The sequence below is a fragment of the Choloepus didactylus genome, chromosome 2 (genome assembly GCF_015220235.1).
Source record: "Choloepus didactylus isolate mChoDid1 chromosome 2, mChoDid1.pri, whole genome shotgun sequence".
NCBI classification, from domain to species: Eukaryota; Metazoa; Chordata; class Mammalia; order Pilosa; family Megalonychidae; genus Choloepus; species Choloepus didactylus.
In genome coordinates, this window is record NC_051308.1 from 2,920,966 (window position 1) to 2,944,640 (window position 23,675).

At 39.9% G+C, this 23,675-nt stretch overlaps 1 protein-coding gene across 2 annotated transcripts in view; it reads left to right on the forward strand.

Moving 5' to 3' along the window:
• The window catches only part of PLEKHG1 (pleckstrin homology and RhoGEF domain containing G1), a 229,535-nt gene that overhangs the window by 128,146 nt on the left and 77,714 nt on the right, over positions 1-23,675 (forward strand). For both annotated transcript variants that reach the window (XM_037819416.1, XM_037819406.1), the window contains one exon: positions 15,658-16,181. In XM_037819416.1, coding sequence (XP_037675344.1) covers positions 15,774-16,181 — 408 coding nt within the window. In that variant the 5' untranslated portion in view covers positions 15,658-15,773. The remainder of the gene's footprint in view (positions 1-15,657; positions 16,182-23,675) is intronic.

Consider the following 23,675-nt stretch of genomic DNA (forward strand, 5'->3'; position numbering starts at 1 on the left):
ATGAAGCAAAAGCAAGATTTTAGCATTCCAGAACATGTGCCATGCAAGGTGGGCAAGACAAGTGGTCCCGTGCAGCGAGGATATTGAGAAGAATGAGCTTTGGTTCCTTGTCTATTTTCTAAAATTCTTCTGGACCCTGCCTCAATACTGGCATTTCAGTGCAGTGGAGGCTGGGAAATTATCATTTCAGTTGCATTTCTAGTTTGGTGTCTATCATCAGATTCAATACACCAGAATTAATGACAAAGAATACTCTCATTTAATTCCTCCTATATATGGGGCTTCTCTCTGCCTTAGACCCATGACTTTTGCTGATTAAACACTTTTGAAATTTATGAAAACAAACACAATGTGCCACTAAAATGATTTCACTTCAAAAATAACCCTTCAGAAAGAAAAAAAACTGCAGGTTGGCTTTTTTGCTAACCAAGTATATAGTTTGGTTTGTCTAGAAATAGCAAGGTGGAATTTGTTGTCAGTGACATTTTCTGGGTTTAGAGGAGACTGTGAGAGTGTATAAATAGCAACTGCAGTGCCGAGAGGTGTCAGACGATTACAATGTACTTGGGAGGAAACCTTGTCCTCCAAGGATGGCACCTTTTGGCAGGTAACTGATGCAAATGTTTATTACAATTATTCTGTGGCTTGCTCTTAGGAAGTGTGTTCTTATGCCTTTTTCTGTCAAAGAAAAAACTTCTAATAGACCAAAAAGTAGTAAAAATGTTTCACCAGTGGCCTGTGCTTTGGAAAATAGTTTCACCATTTGTCTTAGGAGATGTGTCACAATGTCACGATCTTAAATCACAAGATAGGTAGTTTCCCTTAGCATTTACATGGTTAGGCTCTGTGTCTGAAAACATTATTCATATTGTAAAATATCCCTTATAATGCCTCGCCCCCCTTGTTTCTGAAACTGGAAGATTGTTTTCGCAATCAGCCTTATCCAATATTAATGATACAAAGCTGTCTTGCTTTAACCCAAATGGCATGCTTAGCCTTTGCCCTTCTCCTTTCTCCTGGCCCTTCTTTCAGAGGTCATGCCCCACTTCCTACAGCTGCTGCCTGGTGCTGTCAGCACAGTGTCCCCACCAGGCTGGACCTCGTCAAGCCCCTGGAACCTCATGCTGTCTGTGAGTCCTGCCTGCGTGCTCCCAGCCCCACCAGACAACCCCGCTGGGGACTCGTTCCTGCAAGACCCTGAATCATTCCTTGGAAGGACTGCAGTGCAGACACCATAGCCTTTCCAGGGGACCCTAGAGTTTTAACTGATAACTTTTACCTTATTCCAAAAGGAGCTAGTGGCCGGCAGCTAGGAAGGGATGTTTCTGAATGGCAGGACTCTTTGACCCTCCTCCAGGGATGCCACAGGCTAGTCAGGCCCCTTCCTTTCTGGCTGGTTTGTGTTCTGGGCGCTCAATCACCTGTGGGGATACCTTGAATGGCACTCATATTTCCTGATTGTGGAGCCAGTGCCGGGAGGGAATTAAAAAGAGCTGCTTTCCGATGAGGGTATCTTTTTCATCAAACAAGGCATAAATGAGCAAAACATTGACCCTGTCTGTGGCCCAATGTCACTGTCATTTAAAAGGAAATTTTGCTACACCAACACAATCCTTTTACTTAGTGTTAATGTTAGCAAATAAACCAAGTGGCCGGGATGCTGGTATTGGTGCCTTTTGTGTGCTTTAGGATGGATTTTGTTGCATACACTGAAGTCCAGTGGCAAGACAGAGCAGGGTGCCTGCTAGAACTGGTGGTATCCCGGGAGATGGGAAGGCCTGGAGAGAAAGACCATTGCAGAGCTTAGGTGGAAATTCTCATAATTTAAGAAAATACAGAGGCACATGAGGCTACTCCTCTCTCAGGTGTGACTGAACCTCTGATGATGCACAGGTATAAGTTTCTCTTCCCTTTAATTTTCCTCTCTCCCATTATGTATCTTTGGCACCCATCCTCTGGCCCCAAGGAATATTTATTTATTCATTCATTCAGCAAATACTTGGTGTTGAGGTAAATATAAAGGAGATGTATAATGACACGTAGGCACATCCCTTGCCCTGAGAAATGCTATCAGCCTTGCTCTTCATGCACACAGTATAGGAGAAATTCAAATTCTTTGCAAGAGCTTGGAAAGGTCTTTACTTATACAAATTGACGATTTGCTGAAACAGAGATTTAAATTACGTATGAACCAAACAGTGACTGTTCCATGGGGCCAAATGAGGCCTTCAAGTTATCCTTGAGGATTGAGTCCCCAGGTTGGTGTGTGAGCCCAGCCCACTGTTTGTCACTTACCCCAGGACTGCCCAGCACCCACCTCCCAGATGACCGTCTGTCACCCTCCTAGGTGACCTCCAGCACCCGCCCTCCTAGATGACTGAAACTTAAGGCCACTTTGCTGCTTTTGATCACTTGTAACATACACAGCAACTTTCAGAAATTATTATTAGAGAAGTTGTAGGTTTACAGAAAAATCATGCATAAAATACAGAGTTCCCATGTAGTATCCTATTATTAATGCCTTGCGATAATGTGGTATACTTGATACAATTCATGAAAGAACATTTTTATGATTGTACTATTAACTGTACTCCATGGTTTACAATAGGGTTCAGTCTTTGTGTTGTACTATCCTTTACTGAAACTTTATGACCAATCCAAATAGAAACTCTGTACATTTTAAGCCTTAATTCCCTATTCCCTACTCCCACCCTGTCCCCTGGTAACCTAAATTCTAGATTCTGAATGAGGTAATTTAATATTTGTCCTCCTTTGTCCGGCTTATTTCACTCAACCTGATGTCATCAAGGTTCATCCATGTTATTACATGTATCAGAGCTCCATTCCTTTTTACAACTGAATAATATTCCACTGAATGTATAGACCACATTTTGTTTATCCACTCTTTAGTTAATGAACTCTTGGGTTGCTTCCATCTTTTGGTAACTATGAGAAATGCCACTATGAACATCAATATGCAAGTATCTGTTCAACTCCCTGCTTTCAAATTTTTGGGGGATAAACACCTAATAGTGGGATTGCCAGGTCATATGGCTATTCTATACTTACATTATGAGGAACTGCAAAACCATCTTCCACAGTGGCTGCACCATTTTACATTCCCACCAGCAATGAGTGAGTGTTCCTATTTGTCTGCATCCTCTTCAACACTCATTATTTTCCATTTTAAAAAAAGAGCACCCATTCTAATTTGTGTGAAATGGTATCTCATTGTGGTTTTGATTTGTATTTCCCTAATGGCTAATGATGTTGAGCATTTTTCATGTGCTTTCTGGCCATTTGTATATCTTCTTTGGAGAGATGTCTGTTCTTGTCTTTTGCTCATTTTTTAATTGGGTTGTATGTCTTTTTGTTGTTAAGTTGAAGGATTTCTTTATATATTCTGGATATTAAACCTTTATCAGATATGTTGTTTCCAAATATCTTCTCTCACTGAGTTAGGTTGTCTTTTAATTTCATGATAATGTCCTTGGATGCATGAAAGTTTTAAATTTTGATGAGATCCCATTTATCTATTTTTTCTTTTGTTTCTTGTGCTTTGGATGTAAAATCTAAGAAACCATTGCCTAACAAAAGATCATGAAGATGCTTCCCTATGTTTTCTTCTAGTTTTATAGTACTGATCTTATATTTAGGTCTGTGATCCACTTTTAGTTGATTTTTGTATAAGTGTGAGATAGGGGTCATTAAAACTGTATTCAAAAAATTCAGGGAGCCGAACAGATACTTGGCCATAAATGTTAGAGTTGGTTTGTGAACTCTGTTAGATTCCATCAGTCTGTATATCCATATCCTTGTGCCAGTACCATGCTGTTCTGACCACTGTAGCTTTGTAATAAGTTTGAAGATTGAGAAATTACTTTTTAAAAAGCATGTTTCTTGGCAAACAAAAAAAATCCAAGTATGTGACATATTAATGGAAGATAACAGTTGCTAACTTCTGATCTGAGGACATGCACAGAAAAAGATGAGTCAGGACTCAGCCAAGAGTTCTGGGTTCACTGCCCCTCTGAGAATGGAAGTCTGTGTCTCCAGTGTTGTCAGGTCCCTTGTCCCCCAGAGCTTATAATCCAGGGAAGGAGAGAAACAATTATAAAATAGTTAAATATGAGGCCATGAGGATTTTGACTCCAAGCATAATAGCCATTTAGTAAATGGCAGTCTGGATGGAAGCCTTGTGAGGCTCCAGCAGGCTTCCTGGGCTGAGCAGAGACTGAGGGCTCAGCACAGGCATGGGGGGGGGGGTTCCATAGCAGGTGGCTGTAGAGGTCAAAATAAAGGATTATGAAGCCGCCCCATAGTCCAGGAACGGCCCTTCCTCTCAAACCCTTTTCAGGAGAGGGTCAGGTTAAAATCAGCGATGCCCAAATTTGTGATTTAGTGATTTCCACCAAACAGGTGAATTTTGTGGAGGAAAATAATCATTCCAACAGGTTGTTTTCTGAACAGGCTGATTGATTTCCAGCAAAATGGCTTAAATTGCCCTGTATATGTTCAGCCTTATTTGAAAGGGAATGTGCATTAAAGCAGGCAATTATCCTATTGTTAGTTTAAAATCACTTAATAGGCTTGATAGAAGTAGCTATTTTAAAGATGATCAGCTAATATTATTTTCCATAACCACAAATGAATGCTTTAAGTGGAACTTCTATTTAAAGGATTTTAATCCTTTGAAAGAGTTTAGTTTTAGGTGTCTATATATGGGCATAATCCGTATTTTTGAGTTTTAGTTCCATAGTGCAGTAGTATCAGTTTTCAATAACATTTTTGAACTTCTGCTTCTGGAGACTTCCATCTAAAGAACTTGATATCTTTTTCAAATATGTATCTTTTCAATTTTTATATAAAAATAGATACAGCATTTTATAAAGGTCACTGTCAGTGGCTTTCATAGGCAGAGTCAAAACAAAAAAAATTTTAGAACAGTTTGTGGGATTTAGGTCATTCTGTCTATATTACTTAGTATTTATGAAAATCAAACCATGGAATTTAACATTTTTTCCTAAGAAATGCCTTTAAGTTTAGATTTTAGGTATCTGACTTCAGATAGGCTTTTTTTTTTTTCTTTATTAGAGAAATTATGGGCTTACAGAACAATCATGTATAAAATACAGGATTTCCATATACCACCCTAATATTAAAACCTTGCATTGGTGTGGAATATTTGTTACAATTGATGAAAGTACATTTTTTTAATTGTACTCTTGACTGTAGTCCACGGTTTAACTTAAGGGTCACTGTGAAGTGCGGTTCCATGGATTTTTAAAAAAATTTCGTTGTTACCATATTTGCAATCTAACATTTCTCCTTTTAACCACATTCAGATATACACTTCAGTGCTGTTATGTTCTCAGTGTTGTGCCACCATCACCATCATCCATTACCAAAACATTTCCATCTTTCCAAATACGAACCCTATACATTATAAGCCTTAACTTCCCATTCCCTACACACCAACCTGGCCCCTGGTAACCTATGTTCTACATTCTGACTCTATGAGTTTGCTTATTCTAATTATTTCATATCAGTGTCCTTTTGTGTCTGGCTTATTTCACTCAACATGAAGTCTTCAAGGTTCATCCATGTTGTTGCATGGATCAGAATTTCATTCCTTTTTATGCCTGAATAATATTCCTTTGTACGCATATATCACATTTCATTTATCCATTCATTAGTTGTTGAGCACTTGAGTTGCTTCCATCTTTTGGCAATTGTGAATGATGCTGCTGTGAATATTGGTGTGCAAATATTTGTTTGAGGCCCTGCTTTCAATTCTTTTAGATATATACCTAGTAGTGGGATTGCCAGGACATACAGTAATTCTACATTTAACTTTGTGAGGAACTGCCAAACTGTCATCCGCAATGGCTGCATCATTTTACATTCCCACCAGCAATGAATGAGTGTTCCTATTTGTCCACATCCTCTCCAACACTTGTAATTATCCACTTTTTTTTTTAATAGCAGCCATTCTAATTTGTGTGAAATGGTCTCATTGAGATTTTAATTTGCATTTCCCTAATGGCTAATGATGTTGAGCATCTTTTCATGTGCTTTCTGGCCATTTGTATATGTTTGGAGAAATGTCTATTCAAGTCTTTTGTCCATTTTTTAACTAGATTATTAGTGTTTTTGTTGTTAAGTTGAAGGGTTCCTTTATATATTCTGGATATTAAACCTTTATCAGATAAGTAGTTTTAAACAACTGTTTTTTAAAAACTCAAATTTAACTTTAACTTTGTTTACTTTAAAGTGTATTAAACATCTTGTTAACTGAAACTAATGATCTAAACTGCCTCCAACCATGTGTTCTTCACCACTCCCCCACCCCCACTGTTGCCTCCCCAGAGATCGCTTTAAAATATGTTAAAGATGTTTCTATTTAATTGGGAACAAACTCATAACTTAGGAAGTGAACTTAAAAATGTCAGCGCTCCAAAGATCTTTCTTATTTTGTGGCATTTAATGAGAATTGGGGAGGGTGCAGGGAAGGCAAGGTAAAGCCCAAGCAGCTGGAGGCGAGTGTGGGTTGTATTTGATGTTCACAAAAGAATGGACACGGCAGGGTGTTGCTCAGTGAAGTGTGGGTTTTCAAGTTACCCACAGTGGTGCCTATTGTCCTGTTTCTCAATTGAATGATGTCATGTTTCATTTAAGGCGCTTGGTGATGCTGAAGTCTGTGGTCTGAGCGAGAAAGTTGCAAATCAGGTTTTTGCAAAGCCTTTGTGTGTTGGGTTTTGAGAGATAAAAGCTGACTCCTGCAATATTTCTGTGGAAGGCGCTGCACAGACTAGTAAAGGTTTCTTGTTTTACCTGATTGAACACCCAGTAGAATAATTCTCAGCATCAGCTGAAGGCAGGCGATATGGCTCTGGCCGAATGCAGGAAGGTAGGTGTTAAATTGAAGGCACCCAACGAGCGCAGGCTGAGACACACTTGTCCTTTCCCCTCCTTCAGAGCAGGAGGCGTTCTGCTGTGGTGAGAATTCATGCTGGGTTTTTTTTTTGTTTTTTTTTTCCTTCCCCCAACCCTGTGCAAGGACAGAGGCTCACTTGGATATATTGCAACTATTCTGTGATAAATGCGATGTGCTGAAAGAGGTATCCGACAATGGAATTCATTTAGAGATTATTTTCCTTCATCTGAGCTGCAGCCTGTCTTCAATTCTTTTTGTCCTGGTTTGGTTTGTTTTGGTTGGTTTTGATCATTCTTTAAAGTTAGGTTGAAATATCTAGATAGTGGATGCTTGTGTGTCTCTGGGGCGAAATCTACAAACATAAATTGTCGTGTATGAAAGGCTTAGTGTGTTAACGTGCTTTATGAGGTTCCTGCAGGCTAGACTGGTAAAACAAAATAAATGTTTGGAAATCCTATGCTTAGCAACTGCAATGATGGAATTTAGTCTGAATCCAGTGGTCAGCAGACTTTTAGCCGAGTTGACAGAGTAAATGCAGTTTCCATTTTGAGTGTTCCTTGGTAAGAAATACTTTTGTTAGGAGGAAAGCCTGGGGAGAAGGAAGCAAGTATCATATTCAAACTAGACTCCATGCTGTTGTCCAATGGAGTCTGATTTTATTTTGTTTTACTAATTGTTTGAATATATATCTGAAAGAAGATATATATATATAATGCTTTCCTTTAATTAATCATTGTGTATTGAACATAAAAATCCAATATTTTAATTTAAAATTTTAAAAATATTTTATACATATTGAGGTTGTGATTTTAGTTTCCTTAACTACCTTTTTCAGATTATAAAAGAACATATCTACTTAGGAAATATGTGCAAAATACAGGAAAATACCAAAAGAAAAAGTCATCTATTCTACTTGGTAAAACCAATGTTAACATTTTATTGTATACTCTTTTGCTGTTTTTCTGATTTGGATAAGCAAGTGGCATTTTAAAGTCAAAATTGGGATCATGTCCGTATGTTTAATAAACCACTCATTTTATTCTACTGTATTTTATGACCATTTTCTATACCTATGAGTATTTGAGAGGACTTGACATTTTATAGTTTCATGTAGTACCTTATAAATGGATTCATTTACCCAGATCTCTTTTGATACGGATAGAAATCAACACTTTGATTTCTCTTCCTCCTTCTTGAATAAAATGTTCAGTGTACTGCAAAGATGGATTTATTTACTTTGAGTGCCATTGTTAGTCTCCTGGATTTCTTTTCTTCCTCCTCCTCCTTTTTCTTTAAGAAAATGTTATTTAGCCTCATGCTTTTCTCCCCACCGTGCAGAGATGTTTTTGGAACTGAATGTGTCCAAAACAGACTGAGCTTGTACATATAACTATTATTGTTTAGTTATTGCCTAAAACGTATCTTTTCACACTAACAGGAAGGTGCTGTTCAAAATGAAGATGGAACATAGATTATTATTTAATTTAAATTGAAAATAGAGGGGGATTTTTGTGCCTTTGGCAAAGTCAATGATGTATTTCATCATCTGACCTGCCATTAGAAAGATGTAGAAAAAAATGGCTATTATGTGGTTACTGTTTGTGCTGTGGCCACAGAGGGGAATGGGCCACGCAGCAGTGCCCTGGAGTGATCTGTTGCTTGTGTCAGGGATGGAGGCATGTGCTGCAGGTGGGAAGGGACCTGGACAGGATCTGGTCCAGCTGTCTCACACACAAGGAAACCAAAGACCCAAAGGCAGATCCAGGGCAAAATACAAATCCTGTGACCCAAGGGGAGAGTATTAGGTCATAATTTAAATTCTGGCGGGTCCTGTGAGCCCTTTCTTTACATTCTGTTAGACCACAAACTCATACCTTTACACACGTGTGAATGTGCACACACACATACAATGCACACATGTATGCATGCATGCATACACATACACACGTGTGTGCACACATGTATACACACACAATGTAAGCCCTCTAGATACATGGCACCGTGTACTTTACACAAGTAGCTTATGCTTCATGCTCCGTTTCATAATCTCTAAGCTTCTTTTCTGCCCTACTATTTTACAAATCTATAACCTTGTAGAAGGAAGAATGGAGTAGAAATCAGAAACCACAGCCTCTGATTCACAGTTCAACTTTGAGCATGATGTTACCTCACTTTCCCATTCTTGATTTTTCCCCATTTATACAATTATAAAAAAGTAATGAGAATGGAAAAGAACTTCAAATTTTTTGTTTTTTTAATGATAATTTTGATATAGTATTAAAGCAGTGGTGTATTAGGGTAAGGCTAAACTGTTAGAATAGACGCTATTCTGATTATCAATTGCTGCATAACAAATCACCCCAAAATTTAATGTCTTAAAACAACAACAATCCTTTATGATCTCTGAAGTGTCTGTGAGTTGGGATTTCAGGAGGGGCCCTGCTGGGCACTTCTGGCTCAGGGACTCTCACAAAGCTGTAGTTGCATGGCCACTGTGGGTCACCTCAAACGCTTCTCCCTTCACATGCCTGGTGCGTGGACTGGGAGCCAGAGCCTCTGGTCTTTGGGCATCTCTAGCATGTCAATCTGAGGATATCCAGACTTCTTAGGATATCCTGTCCAGCCCTAGCCATGGCAAGGCACCTTTTATCTTCTTGCTCTCCCTTTCTCTAGGGCATTGATGTTTTCATGGTTGAGGCAAGGGCCTTGGCACATCTGGGTTCCAGCGGGAAGAGGAGAGAATGGGCAGAAGCCAAATCCAGTGTCTTGAGACACGGAATCCAAAGAGGCACTTGCCATCTCCATTGGTGAGGCCTTGACCACGTGGTCTTCTAATGGCAGGAGAGGCTGGGAATGTGTCCAGCTGAGACCAAACACTCAAGAAGAAGGAGAGCATGGATGTCAGCGGACGACTTACAGTCCCCTCCGTGACTGGCAACACCAAGGGCTTGCTTTACTGACCCTTCAATGGTTACAAGATTTTTTAAACTATTTATTTTGGGAAATTTTTACATTTACAGAAAAGTTGCAGAGAAAATACAGAGTATTCCCGTATGCCCTTCATCTTGCTTCCTCAAGTGTTAACATCTTGGATCACCTTAGTACACTGGTCAAAACTAAGAAATGGATGTGGCCATGAGATTTTTTACTTTGTTCCCAAACAGATACAAATAAGTATCAAAATCATGTTTCCTGAATTGAACACGCTGAGCATTAAAGAACATGTGGAATTGTAGTCTTGGCTCTGCCATTAATACAGAGATCAAGGTGATATTTTAGAAAACCAAGAGGTGAAAATCATGTTGCTCTCTGGTGACTTTTAAGTGCTGAGCAAAACACTATCCCAGAGGTATGTAGAGGAGGACGCAGCTCCTTAAAAACCTGGTATCATCTTTGAGAGACATAAACGTGTATTTCTTAGTATATATATTTTCTAAATCATGAAGTCGGTTGTTTACAACTTTGGGGCTCTGCCAAAGACTGGCTTTGTGCTAAATGAATTTGCTGACTGATGGAGTAACTTCTTGCTTATACTTCAGTCTTTCTGTTGCTTCCCTGTCTTTGAGTAGTTCCCAGGCAGTGTGACCAGGAATGACAGCATTTAGTTATTCATTGGTGTTGAGCACAACGCATTCTCTTGATTTCCATGACTGTCCTGCCAAGGATCTTGGACTCGGTATTTGATGTCTAGAATAGCAATAAGCAGAATTTGGCAACCCTGACCTCTTCTCAGTCCTGGCTGTGAGTAGAGTTATTGCCCTGCCTTACGGAGCAGGGTTCTCCTGGGAGTTGAGCCAGGGAGAAGTAGGCTGCAGAGCCCATCCAGTTCCCCTTGAACCTGTAAGCATGGCCACAGGAAGCCTGGACTTCCCCTGCCATGGAAAGTCCTGCATCAAACCTGAATCAGCCTCAGACACTGGTCAGAAGTCATCAGGCACCACTTTCAATTCTAGCAGTTCCAAAGGAGAACAGCTAAAAAGACATAAGGTTGGAGAGCAAAGGGAGAAAAAACAAGGAATTCGTGCTCTCTGGCCTAGAAAAATTGTCATAAAATGAGTGTGTAAAAGCATATCTACATGGAACTAAAAACCCATTTTTTCTTTTTACTGAAGATGAACCAGAAAGGAGTGTTTTGTGATGATGGTTTTTAGGCTAACAGTACTTGAAAGTCCCTGAGACCCCCTGCCCCATCTCATACCTTCACCAGCACCTGATTATCAGGCTTACCAGGGACCAGATTGACCCAAATCCTCCAGGGACAACCCTGCCTCCTTTAGGGCATTCAGGTGAGCAAAAGATTCACGTGATTTGGGCCACTGACAATGTTTAGAAAGAAGTTTTCAGAAGTCATTTTATGATAAACTCTACATTTGGGATTTGGGAAGAAAGGGAGAGGAGTTATGAGAAAGAAAGGAAGGCAGCAAATTACCTACCTAAGTGTTAATACAAGCTGCCAATGTCTCTCACCCAACAGAGGAAAAAGCTTTCTTCCTCTGGGAGGGAACACATCCGGGTATTTCGGTTTATCATGGAAAATCAGTTACCCCAATGATTAGTACACAATGCTTACCTCCTATCTTGATTTTGGCTAATTCATAACAATGTTGTATGTTAATGAAATAACAAAGCAAATTCAATTGGATGTCTCTCTCCAGTCATTGTTATTTGAACAAGAGTGATAAGGAGGTAAATTTAAATCTCATAGAATAACAAATCATCTGTAAGACCTCTAGATCAATACGGTCTAACTGAAATACCATACAAGCCACGTGTGTAATTTTTAATTTTCTTGTAGCCTATAACCATGTCAGAAAAGTAAAAAAGAAACAGATGAAAATAATTTTAATTTTTATTTATTTAACTGACTATATCCAAAATATTACTTCACCATGTAACCAATATAAAACAATATTAATGAGGTATTTTGTATTCTTTTTGCATACTAAGTTTTTGAAATCTGATTGTATTTTATATTTGCAGCACATCTCAATTTGAACTAACCCCATTTCAAGGGCTCAGCAGCCACTCGATGCTAGTGGCTCTGTGTGACCAATGTTGATAATTGGTGAGTTGTATTAGAAAGAGTGGGCCAGACAGGGTGGAAATCTGACATTATTTTGTGGGAGGTGAGAATAAAACCAGACAGTTTTTATGAGGTACACTTCCTTATGTGAGAAAACTATAATTATCTTCTAAGCAATGAATCAACAGAGAAAAATGCTTTCCATTAGCAAAGGCAGTCTTATATACACTCCATTATGCAACCTGACTTCAAATGCTTCACTTCTGTCCTTGGTCATTTAGGAGGTTATTTCGTTGGGAGCAGAGAGCTTGGTGAAACACTGCAGATAGCAAATATCTGAAACATTCTGCTTTATATAGTGCCTGGTTGGTCGTCTGGAGAGTAGGATGATCCCAGTGGCTTAAAACCCATGGTCTGCACTGGGACGAATGAGGTTCCCTTGGAACACTGCCCAGCCCATGTGGCTATTTAAGATTTCTCCATGAAAGGAATCCTGCATTGACCCGAGCTGCTCATATCATTTTTTCCTATCTTCAAAAGTATATTTAGTTCAAAAACTTGACTGTGGTGATGAATGCACAACTATATGATGATACTATGAGCAACTGATTGTACACTTTGGATGATTTTATGGTATGTGAATATATCTCAATAAAATTCCAATTCAAGAAAAAGTATATTTAAAAGGTACTCTCATCCCTGGTAGCCCAACATGGGTTCCTCTGAAAACATCCTGCAATTTTGTCATTCCTTTTAATCCCTCGGTCCCAAGACTGGCTGTCTAACTTGGAGTTGAAAGAAAGTAGAGAAAGGAAACGATGATACGCAAGAAATGAGTCTCCTGCATTGTGTTCATTTTTTCACTAGTCCTGATAATGAATGCAGTTCCAAGAGTTATATAACTGCGTTCAATACAGTTTTCTATACTGGAGAGAAGATTGATTTTTGTCTGGTCAGAAAATCAGAACTTGCCCTGAAGGCCAGAATATCCAGATCTATGGAGGATGAGTGATTTTATCTAGACCTTTCCCTATTGCTTGACCTTTCCTATACAGTAGATCCAACTTAGGTTTGGTGGTAAATCAGAGTCTCATCAGACCTTTAGGAACTTAAAGAATCCTCATATACTCCCCAAGTGACAGCCTATTTTCCTACAGTGAGATCAACCTCATCGTTACAGGTAGAGTAGAAATCAATGGGAAGACATCGACTTTGGGCCTAGTCCTATTTTGAACTGCCCATGACTTCCTTATCTCCGGTCCCAAACTCGAACAATTGTCCCTGCTGCGAGAATATTGGAAGGCATGGCTGCTTCTTGGATTTTTGCCACAGTCAAGTTGGAGCAGGCTTTTTAGGGCAAGTGCATTTTAACTGCTGTAACCAATCCATGTTTATAAGCCATAAAATTGTTATAGAGCAAGCAGAAAGAATATTGTAAAAGCTTTAAAAACTTGCAGCAAACTTATACCATGAGGTAGTAGTTATGCTGATAAATTACTCATTTTCTACACATTTCTTACCATTCCTTCTTGTTGACTCAGAGTTAGTTCCGTTATTTTATATTCATAAGTTTCATATTTTCTGTAATATTTGCCATGAATACAAACTTTTTAAAAAAAGTCAATATATTGAAGGATACAGCTTGATGGATTCTTTCTAAGCTAGAAATAAGTATTAGTCCCAGCTGTTTAATGTTCTTTATTATATAATCAAATCAAATTCACATTCCTGTTGAAAAATTAGCATTAATCTGTATTCTTGTTACTGTGTTTGTCATATTATAACCTTCCAAGCATAAGTTTCGCTCTTGTATTCTTCTAACAATAAACATAGATTTTGGTAGTAAGTAAACCAATTTTTTTTTTAACCTGCCAAAATGATGCAAATTTCTTCATTAATCACACTCTTTGTGGCAAAACATTTTGTTTCTGTAAGTTTGGGGACTGATTATTAGGGGAAAAAATATTGATGCTGCCTTATAAATGAGAAAAGATTATAACTTTGGGTATTTCACCAAAATAGCTTGTGAAAGTTTAAATTTCATTGAGGGCCTTTTTGGATCCAATCACATATTTAAGTGGTATGGGTAATAAGTGACATTTTGACTTAGTAGATAGTTTTCCTTTATGCCCTTTTATAAACCCTAACAGTCCTATTTCTTTAAAAATACATACTCTTTGTCATAAGTCAGACCTATATTTACTAATTATTTCATTGTATCATATTGTCCAATTTTACTTGTGGAGCATGGTAGTTAATAAAATATACTCTCTAATAGTGTAATTCCATATATACCACAAATGGAATACGAGCTTTCAAGAAGAGATTTAGTGAAATACTGTGGTAAGGGGGTAAGTTTTAGAAGGGGTGTAGGTCTTAATATTTTGTTTTTTTTCACTTGACTGGTATTAGTAGAAAATTATTGTCCATGTGATATTTCTTTAATGCTGTATACAAGTATCAGTGTAAAATTGTGTCAGTTAAGTAGTGGTGAATTCAAGGTGGTAGCTTAAAATTTTGTGGAATTATATTGGAAAATTAAAAATGCAGAACAGTGTTTCTCAAAATCCCACACACATAATAATCACAGTGTCTTTTTTTACCCATTTTAACCATTTTTGAGTGTACATTCAGTGGCATTAATTCATTTACAATGTTGTGCTGCGATCACCACCATCCATTACCAACACTTTGTCATTACCCCAAACAGAAACTATACCCATAAGCAATAACTCCCCATTTCCCCTTCCCCTGACTCCTGGTAACCTCTTTCTGTTTCTATGAATTTGCTTATTCTAGAAGTTCATATAAATGGAATCATGCAATATATGTCCTTTTGTGTCTGGCTTATTTCATTTAGCACAATGTCTTCAAGGTTTATCCACATTGTCACATGTATGAGAACTCCATTCCTTTTTATGGCTGTATAGTATTCCATTGTATATATGTACCACATTTTGTTTATCCATTCGTCAGTGGACACCTGGGTTGCTTCCACTTTCGGGCTGTTGTGAGCAGTGCTGCTATGACATCAGTGTGCAGGTATCTGTTTGAGTCCCTGCATTCCATTCTTTTGGGTATATACACAGGAGTGGGATAGCCTGGTCATCTGGTAATTCTCTATTTAACTTTTTGAGAAACTGACAAACTATTTTCCACAGGGGCTTCACCATTTTACATTCCCACCAGCAATGCACAAGGATTCCTGTTTTTCCACATCGTAAGGGAGCCTTTTAAAGTACACAGGAATCACTTATGGTGCATGTTAAATATATAGATCCCTATGCCCTGACTTCCAAACCTTTAATGTAGTAGATCTGGACAGATCCACCTGTATTAGCCATCCTAGGTGATGACATGGAGAAAATGGGTACAGTGTTTCTCAAATTGTAATGTGCATGCAGTTGAAGCTGGGATCTTATTAAAATGCAGATTCAAGTCTTGAAGATCGGGGGCAGGGCCCCAGACTCTGCATTTCCAAGACATTCCCAAGCTCTTAGAAGCTCTCATTTTGCTGCTCAACCTACACAGATACCTCAGCATTACCTTCTCTAACTTGCTACATTTTTGTTTTTGACCTTATACATTTGTGCTAGGCTGTACCCTCTCCCACAAAACTTGGGTTTTATGCAATTCCAAAATACTTACTTACCCTGCTTATCTCATCCTTTTTCTTTCTCTTTTTTAACATATGCAGATGAGCCCCAGTTGCACGTTGAAGTTCCATCAGCTGTGACAAAAGTTCCAGATCCTCAGACGGCAAAAGACCTGCCCAGAGCAGCCAGGCCTCCTCAAGCCCAGGCATCCAAGGCCATGGAACTCTCGGACAGCGACCGGCCGGTCAGCTTCGGCTCCACGTCGTCCTCGGCCTCTTCCCGGGACAGCCACGGCTCCTTTGGCAGCAGGATGACCTTAGCCTCAAATAGCCACCTGGGCTTGTTTAACCAGGACAAGGAAGCCGGGGCCATCAAGCTGGAGCTGCTTCCCGCCAGGCCGTTTCCCAGCAGCGAGCTGCAGAGGGCCGGCCGGGCCGGGCTGCAAAACCCTGAGGAGGACGGAGAGAGGCCACTGCGGGCGCCACGGAGGGTGTCCCCAATTGTGGCCACCAAGGCCGCCGCTGTGGCCACCACCAGCCCCAAACTCCTCTACGTGGACAGAGTTGTCCAGGAAATTCTGGAGACGGAAAGGACATACGTGCAAGATTTAAAAAGCATCGTGGAGGTAAGGCCAGCCATGTTTTTGCAAGTTTGTCACCCGGGATAAATGTGCTTGTGAAATAAAATGCAAAGCCAGAGGTCACCTGAGATACAGAAGTGGTGTTAATGTTTAAATACATCGTAAGAGAAACCCTAGCGCCACCCTTGCTGTGTTAGTATCCTCTTAATATCTGTGCTTAGGAGTTGATTACATGTTAGAAGCAAGGATGGTGCCCCCATGCTCACACCCATGTTTTGAGTTAATAAATCTTTCACAAAGGATCTGAGAGGGTGGATCAGGACTTCGGGCCTCCTGGTTCACAGGTACCAGGTGTATCCCATCCTCAGTCCCAACGCTGCCCTGTTGCCTGCACAATGGAATCACCTGCGGAGCTTTGGAAACGCCTGACACCTTGTTCCACCCCCCACCCCCCAGGCAGTAATTTAATTCATCTGGGGTGTGGCTTGGGCCGTGGAATTTTAAAAGATTCTCAAGTGATTCCTGCTTGCAGACAAGTTGGGGAGTGGTGTCCCTTCTCAGTTGTCTTCTGGAAAGGTTGGTGTTTTGAAGGAGAGGGGTGAAGGGTGGGGAACAAAGTAGGGCTTTGTCTTGTCTTGGGCATTTACCTCTCGTTCACTTTTACAGAAAAGAGTTTTGCATGTGTTGTTTAATTTAATCCATTGATTGATCTTAGTTTTGGGGACAGATCACATACACTCAAAATTCAATTCTTAATTTGGCTGTTACTTTTTTAAGTCAGTTTTTAAACCCAGATGCTAACTTATTCTCAATTTGTGATTAAAAATATTAACGTTTCAAAGGCAACTTTACATATTATGAATCTATTCTAACTCTGCTGCCCAGTCTACCAAGTGCTTTCATGTTTCAGTGCCTACTGCCTGTTTTAGACTTTTGATCCAAAAATATGTTTGAGGGGAATAGAGTGTTTGCTGATGAGCACATTCTTCACTGAATACATACATTTTTGTAGCTTTAGAGAAAGAAAAAAAAATTCTAAAGCCTGACTGTTATTTGAGTCTCACAAATGATCGAACCAGACCCTGGATACTAAAAATAGTTAATGACATAACCTCCCAGTAAAAATAGAAAAGTCAATTGATGTTCAAGCAAAACAATATGTGGTACCAAATGTAGACTACACCAGGCCAATTTTTTTTTTTAAATTTCAACAATGATGTCATTTGTACTTGAGAAGGAATACCTTGAAACAGCCAAATATTTTACAACCTCTCAGGAAACTTAAGGATATCAAAGCTTTCTTGGGTCCAGGCGTCTTTTCTTTCTTTCTTGGACACTTTTCTACCTAATGAAAACTCACGGTACTGAGAGACAGAGAAACCTTTAGTTACTGAACTAGTATCCCACTTTTTTTTCTGAAGCTTGTTGATAAACTTTGGGTGAGAAGAGATAAGGCAAGATAATGAATAAAAGACATCAGATAAAGCCAAGATATTTTTTTCTAAGAAAGTTTCCATGTAAGTTCTATCCCAAGCTATCCGCATGTTCTTGCCTTTTTCCTCTTCCCATGAATTAACTGTGGTTTACACTAGGGATTGGTGAACTTTCTCTGTAAAGGGTCAGATAGCAAATATTTTAGCCAATGGGATTCTCAGATGTTGGTTACCCTTGCAAAGAAAGTCATATGCCTTTCTTGGTAACCTCTTTCTGTTTCTACGAATTTGCTTATTCTAGATAGTTCATATTAATGGAATCATACAATATATGCCCTTTTGTATCTGGCTTATTTCATTTAGCACAATGTGAACTTTTTCTGTAAAGGGTCAGAAAAAGAGACCCTTAATTAAAATAATCCTAAATATATCATTGTGGTTTTTCCCGCCTCGCCATCCCGTTTTCTCAGTTTGCAACAAATCCCTAGTGCTTTCTGAAATTTTAACTAAAAAAAAAATGTTGTTCCTGCTTCCATGCTTCCATGGTGTCACGGCCCAAGAGAGCTTTTGTAGCCAAAGGAGTAAAGAAAGCAACAGACATGAGCTTTTATTATAGGGCTTACCTACAGGGTGGGGAAGTCAAGCCACATTGCCCTGAAATCAGGAGCTTGTCTGCATGGATTCAGGAGCTGCTCCGAATGGTGGCATGTTCAGAGCACAACATGGAAATAGTCCGCACTTTGGGGGGCTGAATAAGCTGGTTATAAGGGCTCGACATTCCAATGGGTATGAAAGCATAAGGCGGGGAGCCAGGTCGTGCAATGTAGGGAGGGGTTGATTGTAATCAACAGGGAGGAGGGGAGGATTATAGAGATAACAGTATCTCAGGGAGTCTCAGGGAGGAGGTAGTTTCAGGTATAGATTACAGTTAGCATCTGATATTACAAGGAGAATAGGTCAAACCTCAACTGTCCTAGGTCACCCAAGCTGCTGTATGCCATCTTCAAGACCCTTGGTGAATGCCCTGTGCCTGGGGTTCCCACACATGATTCCTTGCATTCCTCTCTGGCCCCTTCTCTCTGGAACCCCCAGTCCCCCCGCCATGACCACCCCACCCTCTGCTCTTCTGCCCAATATCCTGGTCACCTGTTTTTGTACACTTGACATTTTGGAGAGAGAGAGATGAGCTTTTGACTTTCACCGGTACTCCAGGAATAGAATATGTATGGCTGGAAGGGCATTCACAGATAAAATAGAAAAAAAAATAGGAAAGCACTGTTAAAAAGTTAAAAGTAAAATGGCCAATGTTATCATTTGTGGAGAGACAGAAATCCGTGGTTGGAGAGTAGAAAATAAGGATCTCTTTCATGCTTCACAGGACCTTAGATTGCCTGAGCAAGGACTCTCATGGGTAGAGTGACTTCCTTTAATCCTTCCAAATGATCTATAAAAAGGCCTTTGAGAGCCTCATGAGATTTGGCCCCAGATATAGTTCATGGCCTGTTTTAACCTTTTAGGAGAGTTTTTAAATAGTCCATAAGGTGATAGGATGCCATATAATTAGAAGTTACAACCCCTCCTACAAAATGGCATCTTTGAAGTATGAGGCATGCTAAATTAGACCATTTCTCAGAGTGTTGAAGATGTGTGTATTTAGGGAAAAAGTGGGTAACATATTAAGTATATAACAGATGATTTTTTTCTATCCTATGCCAGATAACTAAAACCCTCTCCAAGCACCTTTATCCATACAATTTGTTAAAAAGCTAAGTGAGTATCATGGCTTTAATGTTTAAAATTTTAAAGAGCCGGAGTCTTAGGCATTTATTTGTTAAAAGCATTCAGCATTATTCAAAAGCTGTCACTGAACAAACGTTGGAATGATTATCTCCACGTACCCCCACCCCCACCCCGTACCCCCACCCCCACCCCAGCTCTTACATTTGTCAACGTGGAATCTTTTTTTTGCTGCATGATTGTATAGATAGTGACAGGGTAGATGGAAGAGGGAAGGGCATTTTTCACACACTCAGTGATTTGAAACACGCGGACAACTCTCCTGCCCCATGGTCACAGCTTACGGAAGGGGCTGCCCTTAGTACTGGGGTGATCAATCTGTTGGAAGGAGGACAGTCTTACCCTTCATCTCCTGCAGCTGCCGTAACAAATTACCACAAACCGACTTGAGACAACAGAAATTTATTGTCTTACGGTTCTGGCGGCCAGAAGTCCGAAATCCAAGCAGGCTGTGCGTCCCTCTGAGACCCGTAGTGGAGTATCCTTCCTTGCCTCTTCCAGCTTCTTGTGGCTGCCAGCATTCCTTGGCGTTCCTTGGCATGCGGCAGCCTCACTCCAGCCTCTGTCTCCATGTTCACGTGGCCGTCTTCCCTCTGTGTGCACATTTCCCTCTTCCTATAAGGACAAACTCATACTGGGTCAAGGGCCCACCCTACTTCAGTATGACCTCATCTGAACTTGATCACATCTGCAGAGGCCCTATTTCCAAATAAGGCCCCATTCATAGGTTCTGGATGGGCATTAATTTTTGGAGGTACCCAGCACACAAGGCTTTTCCCAATGTGGTACAGAGTAAAAGAAGGACACGCAGTGGCCAGGCTTAGTGAGTGTTTGCAGTCATCCCAGCACATGCTCTCTCTCCCTAGGGATTTAGTGCTTGTGTTGTGAGATGTCTGTGATTTGGATCACATGGAATCTGAGTTGGCTTTTGTCCTGGGGCACCCCTCTCTCCAGGACAGCATGGTCCAGTTTGGAGGTGGCTTCTGTTGACACTTGACTTGCTGTTTGATCCCTTGGAGAGACAAAGCTATTTGGTGTGGAAAGAGCAGCTCGTGTCTCTACTACCCTTCTCCCTTAGCCATAAAAGAACCATCTTGTGTGGGTATTCTCTGGACTTGCCATGACGAATTAGGGCACTTGGCAAGAGGAGAAAGTTGTTGGGAAGAGGTGAATTGTAGATTTTATCATCTTTATTTGCACATGGCCTACTCGATACTTTCCCTCCACTTTAAAAAACGTGTACTAAACTGATGCTTTTTATAAGGTTCATTTAGACTGAGGGGAAAAGTGCATTCAATGTGAGGGTGTAGGACTTGGCAGGATTGTTTTTAATGAAGGCTTATTATGTGGGTGGATTTAATAAAGGACTTACACTGTAGTACTTGGCATAATTTAACATACTTTTTCTTTTCTGTGACATTTGAGCACTTTTCTGTGAATGTCTCTATTTTTTTTTTCCTCCAAGAGCTTTTATCATAATGAATGAATGAGATCTTTCTTGAAACCATTTAGTTCTATGATAATTTAGAGGCAAGCCTATTTGATAGTGTTCTGCCTATTTAGAAGCTATTCCTCAAATAGCTCATCTAATGACTGCATAATTCCCAAAATATTATGTTGGTTATTTGTTTTCATATCTCTTTATTAGTAGTAGTACTATTTTAAATTTTTATCACCTCTTCCCTACCTGATCCTCATCTCTCCCCACCTCAACAGCAACTTAGCAGCTGAGTGATTTTGAGTTTTCATCTCTTTTCCATTGCACCCTAATGTTGGGGGGAAGACTTTCACCTCTTTCCATTACGTACTGGTTTGCCCATTTTGAATGCTGTGTAGATACTTTCTGATTGATTGCCAATGAACGATGAAAATAGTTCAAGGTGGGCAGCATTCGATAAGAGCAAACCGGTTGAGATGTGCAGAGTTGCTGTGTGAAAGGAGCTGTTAGCTGCTCACCAAAAGAGCATGACTGATGCCAGGCCAGGCTCCTCGCTCCAAACCTTTACGGCCATATCTTGAGTCACAACGTGGGTAAATCATTTAAATATCCATATTAGTAAGATTCTCCTGGGGAGCATGGTAGGTAGTGAGGGTTACCAACCTTAAGCTTTGTGACCATTCCCATCACCTCAGCGCAGGAACCCCCAAAAGCTGTAAGCAGACTATCAATGACCACATCTATATTTCTAGATATATAACAACAAAACACTTAATAACAAGAAAAACACTAAATTATAATAACAACATTAATTGTTAATATTAACTAATATTGGGGGACATATATTGGATGCTGGATCGATCATTTTACTCACAGCCTCACTACCAGCCCCATCAGGTGGGTCCTATTATAATTCCTACTTTTGCATGAGAATATTTGAATACAGAGAAGGTAAAGCTGCTCATCCAAGTCTCATGGATGGTTAATGGTAGAGTTGGAACAGGCACCCAGATCTGACTACAAGGCCCATTTTTACCATTATTCTACACCATTCTCAGATCTCCTCTTAGGGTCTAGCAGAAGTTCAAAGTTTCCAATCCTCTTCCTCACTACCTAGAGAAGGGTTGTGCAAAAGTGGTACCACTGATATTTTGGACTGCATAATTCTTGGTTGTGGGGGATAGCTGTGTGCATTGCAAGATGCTAGCAGCAAACCTGTCTCTACTCACTAGATGCCAGTAGAACCTCCACTATCCCCACTCTCGGCAACCAAAAATCTCTCCAGACATTGCCAGATATCTTCAGGAGGGCAAAAACACCCCCAGTTGAGAACCACTGCTCTAGAGATTTGGAACATATCATGTATTAGTGAAGGTAACAAAGCCAAATTTAGTGGCTTGATACAACGGAAGTCTATTTCTTTATCCTGTAACAGTCCTGGGTGAGTGTTGAGGTTCATGGGAGCAACTCTCCTCCATGGAACCTAAACTTGGGTTCTGATGAAGATGGAGGTTCTGCCATCTTTAGCACATGGCTTCCAAACTTGCTGTGGTCTTGATCATCTCAGTTGGCTAGAATGGGGCAGACATGGAGGCTTGCATGGGGGTTTCTGAGCCAAACACAGAAGTGGCTCACACTCTTATTCCACTGGTGAGACTCTTTATCAAGTGGCCACTCCGAACTATAATGGCGGCTGGGAGATGTAGTCTAACTGTATGTCCAAGGAAGGCAGAAAACATTTTTGTGAACAACTATTAGTGTCCATCATGCATGATATATAATTGAGAGGTTCTCACTGCAAAACATATATCATTATATCCCCCACTACCACTGCTGGAAAAAAAAAAAAAAGAAGAAAGCAAGAAAGTTTTTGGTGATGCTTACCTTCTGGGATTGTAGTTACTCTCTTAGCTAAAAGTAACCCTGTAGAATGTTTTTAATGAATTGTTCATTTAGAGCTTGGTGCAGATTTGGGCCAGTGCATCTTCTCTTTGTATCACCATTCCCTCATACGTGTCTCCTTCACCCCTTTTCTTCCACCCGTCCCCCCATCATTCCTAATTACCTCCCCACTTTTCTTTTTCCACTCGTTCCTATCCCTATGACCTGGCAATAGGGCCCTTTGAAAGTATTTAAAACCATAGGTATTGTTTCATACAAAAAGGAAGTCTGCTGAGCCTAGCATAGTTCCAAGGCTATTGTTCTGGAAACAGTGTGAGTGGAAGGGAATCAGAGGGGGAAATGGACTAAAAGCTAGCAGATACTTAATACGATTATGCTTGGTAGCTGCAAGTTTGGTGCCATATTGATAAAGCTTATAAGAAAGTTGAATGTCTTCCTTTATACTGCCCTGCCTTTTTATAAAACTCATTGCTGTAACCATTCTGAGTAACTAAAATGAGAATTATAGGGATAATGAAGAAAAGGTAGACAATACAAAAACAAACTGTTAAAATTTGCTTTTGTGTTTAGTATCTGAGAAATACTAAATCTCAGATAATAGAAAGTCAATCTTGAGTTCCCAGCATCCCAACTTTTCACTTTCTTCTTGGAAATCTGGGACTGGAATGAATAGTTAAGGTCAATCTAAGGATGTCTGGGGTGTCGGAAGCTTGAGTCAGGGTATTGGAGACATTCTTACTGGGTTGCAAAAATGCATGAGTGAGAATGTATTATAGAGATTATAGAGATTAAGAGATAAGAATCTTGGAAGAAAACTTCATGACCTTGGATTTGGCAATGAATTCTCAGATATGACAGCTAAAGCACAAGCAGCAAAAGAAAAAGTAGATAAATTGGACTTGGCCGAAATTAAAAACTTCCATGTGTCAGTTGACATTATCAAGAAAGTGAAAAGCAAACTACACAATG